The sequence below is a fragment of the Malaclemys terrapin genome, chromosome 1, assembly GCF_027887155.1.
Source record: "Malaclemys terrapin pileata isolate rMalTer1 chromosome 1, rMalTer1.hap1, whole genome shotgun sequence".
Lineage (NCBI taxonomy): Eukaryota > Metazoa > Chordata > Testudines > Emydidae > Malaclemys > Malaclemys terrapin.
Window position 1 is genome coordinate 352,029,189 of NC_071505.1, and position 2,135 is coordinate 352,031,323.

General features: G+C 48.3%; 1 protein-coding gene across 1 annotated transcript; it reads right to left on the bottom strand.

Moving 5' to 3' along the window:
- Window positions 1–408: 408 nt before the first annotated feature.
- On the bottom strand, window positions 409–1,407 carry LOC128833153 (olfactory receptor 52R1-like). Its single transcript, XM_054021128.1, is given in 1 exon segment — window positions 409–1,407. A coding segment is annotated over 1 exon segment (999 nt).
- Between the last annotated feature and the right edge of the window lie 728 nt (window positions 1,408–2,135).

Here is a 2,135-nt window from a genome sequence, read left to right on the forward strand (position 1 = left end):
TCCACAAAGTTTATGGGGTTGGGGTGGAAAGGAACGAGCAACAGGGCTGTGACTCTGGGGAAAGTGGCAGAACAGAGTTGGGGATGTGGGGGAAGAGGTGGAGAAAGGTGCAGGGTCTTGTGGGAATATTTGGGACAGGGGGAGGGGCCTTGTGGAAAGAAGTGATGTGGGGGCCAGGAGCTGGGGGAATAGGCAGTGACGAGCATGTGGCCTCAGTGGTCCAGTTACCAGTAATTAGAAAGGTGACAATCATGTAAGTTAGTGAGTTGTACATAAACCAATTCCGCTGTTTGTCATGCTGACACAGCACAGCAAGGTCAGGAAAGGGATTCAGGGAACAGGGCCCAGTACCATGTCACCAGCCAGATCTGCATGGAGGTCAGTCTGAGAGAGCACCAGGAGAAAACTTTAGGATTCTTCATGAGTAAAGAGCCGGAGCAGCCTGCCCCGGATTTCTTTGGTCCTCACCCCATAGATGATGGGGTTTAGCATGGGGGGCATCAAGAGGTACACGTTGGCAATGAGAACGTGGAAATGCAGGGCCACATTGTGGCCAAACCGGTACATTAGGGAGATGAAGAGACCTGGGATGTAAAAGGCTAAAATGACAAAGATGTGGGAGCTGCAGGTCCCAAAAGTCTTGAGCTGGACATCCTTTGTGGGGAGGCTGAAGACGGCCCTGAGGATCTGGATATAGGACACGGTGATAAAAATCACATCCAGACCCATCACACAGAATAGCACAAAGAGACCATAGTAACTACTGACGCGGGTGTCGGCACAGGCCAGATTCACCACGGCTATATGTGCGCAGTACGGCTGGGGGATGATATTGGTTCTGCAATATGGCCATTGCCTCGCCAGGATCAGAAGGGGCAGTACGACTATGCACCCACGCAGCATCACGGCCAGGCCGATCTTGGACACAACAGGGTTTGTCAGGATGGTGGAATGCCTCAGGGGGTCGCAGATGGCCACATAGCGATCAAAAGCCATGGCTACAAGGATCCCAGACTCTATCTCTAAGGAGCAATGAATAAAGTACATCTGGGTGAGGCAGGCACTGAAATCGATCTCCCTGGAATTGAACCAGAAGATGCTCAGCATTTTGGGAAGGGTTGAGGTAGTCAGGACCAGGTCAGTGACGGCTAGCATGCAGAGGAAATAGTACATGGGCACATGGAGGCTTGATTTAGTCTTCACGATGAACAGAATGGTGAAGTTCTCCAAGATGGCTATGGTGTACATGGTGCAGAAGGGTATGGAGATCCAGACGTGGGCTGCCTCTAGCCCAGGAATGCCCAGAAGGATGAAGGTAGAGGGGTTGGTGAAGTCAGTTGCGTTGGAATCCGACATGGAGTAGGGGAGAAGGTGTTCAACTCAGAGTCAGAACGATGTCTCTTGCATGTACTGTATGTGCCCAAGCTGAAGGGTGATGGTCACAGTACAAATGCCTGGATGGAGAGATAATGTTAATTGAAGACATTACATGTACTACTGGAGACAGTTCTAATGAGTGAAGCAGCTTGGTTGCTCTTCACACAGAGAAAAATGACACTTATATTATTCAGATAAATGAATTATGAACACATGGCCCTACAAATACCAATTCCATATTTTATGGTGTTCCCTGCCTCAATAATTCCTATTCATCGTGGTGTGGGAAACCTTAATAGGCACCAGCAGGAAACACGAGTGTGGATACTGGTTATCCATCATTGTTCCTTAATGCAATGAAACCCAGACTAGAGAGTCCAACCTGTAGGGAGTTCTCCATTCACCCAGTTGATCAAAATCGGAATGTGGAAAAAAAACCAAAGCTTTGATAAACATGTATCAGAGGGAAACATCCCAACTAGAACACACTCAGGGTAAAGACCTGGGCGTCATTGATTGCAGCTCAACGGAAACACCAGCTCATTAGCAGTAGTGACCAAAACAAAGATAATGTTTGGATGCCTAAGGAATGGAATGGAGAATACCCTCTCTGGACATGTGCTCAGTTTTGGACACCCAGTCTCTATAAAAGATATAGCAGATAGAAAGGGGGTTTCTGAGACACACTATGAGAAAGGGGGAGGCTGCCATATGCGGACTGAAAAGTTTGGGACTGTTTAGTTTAGAGAAGAGACAAA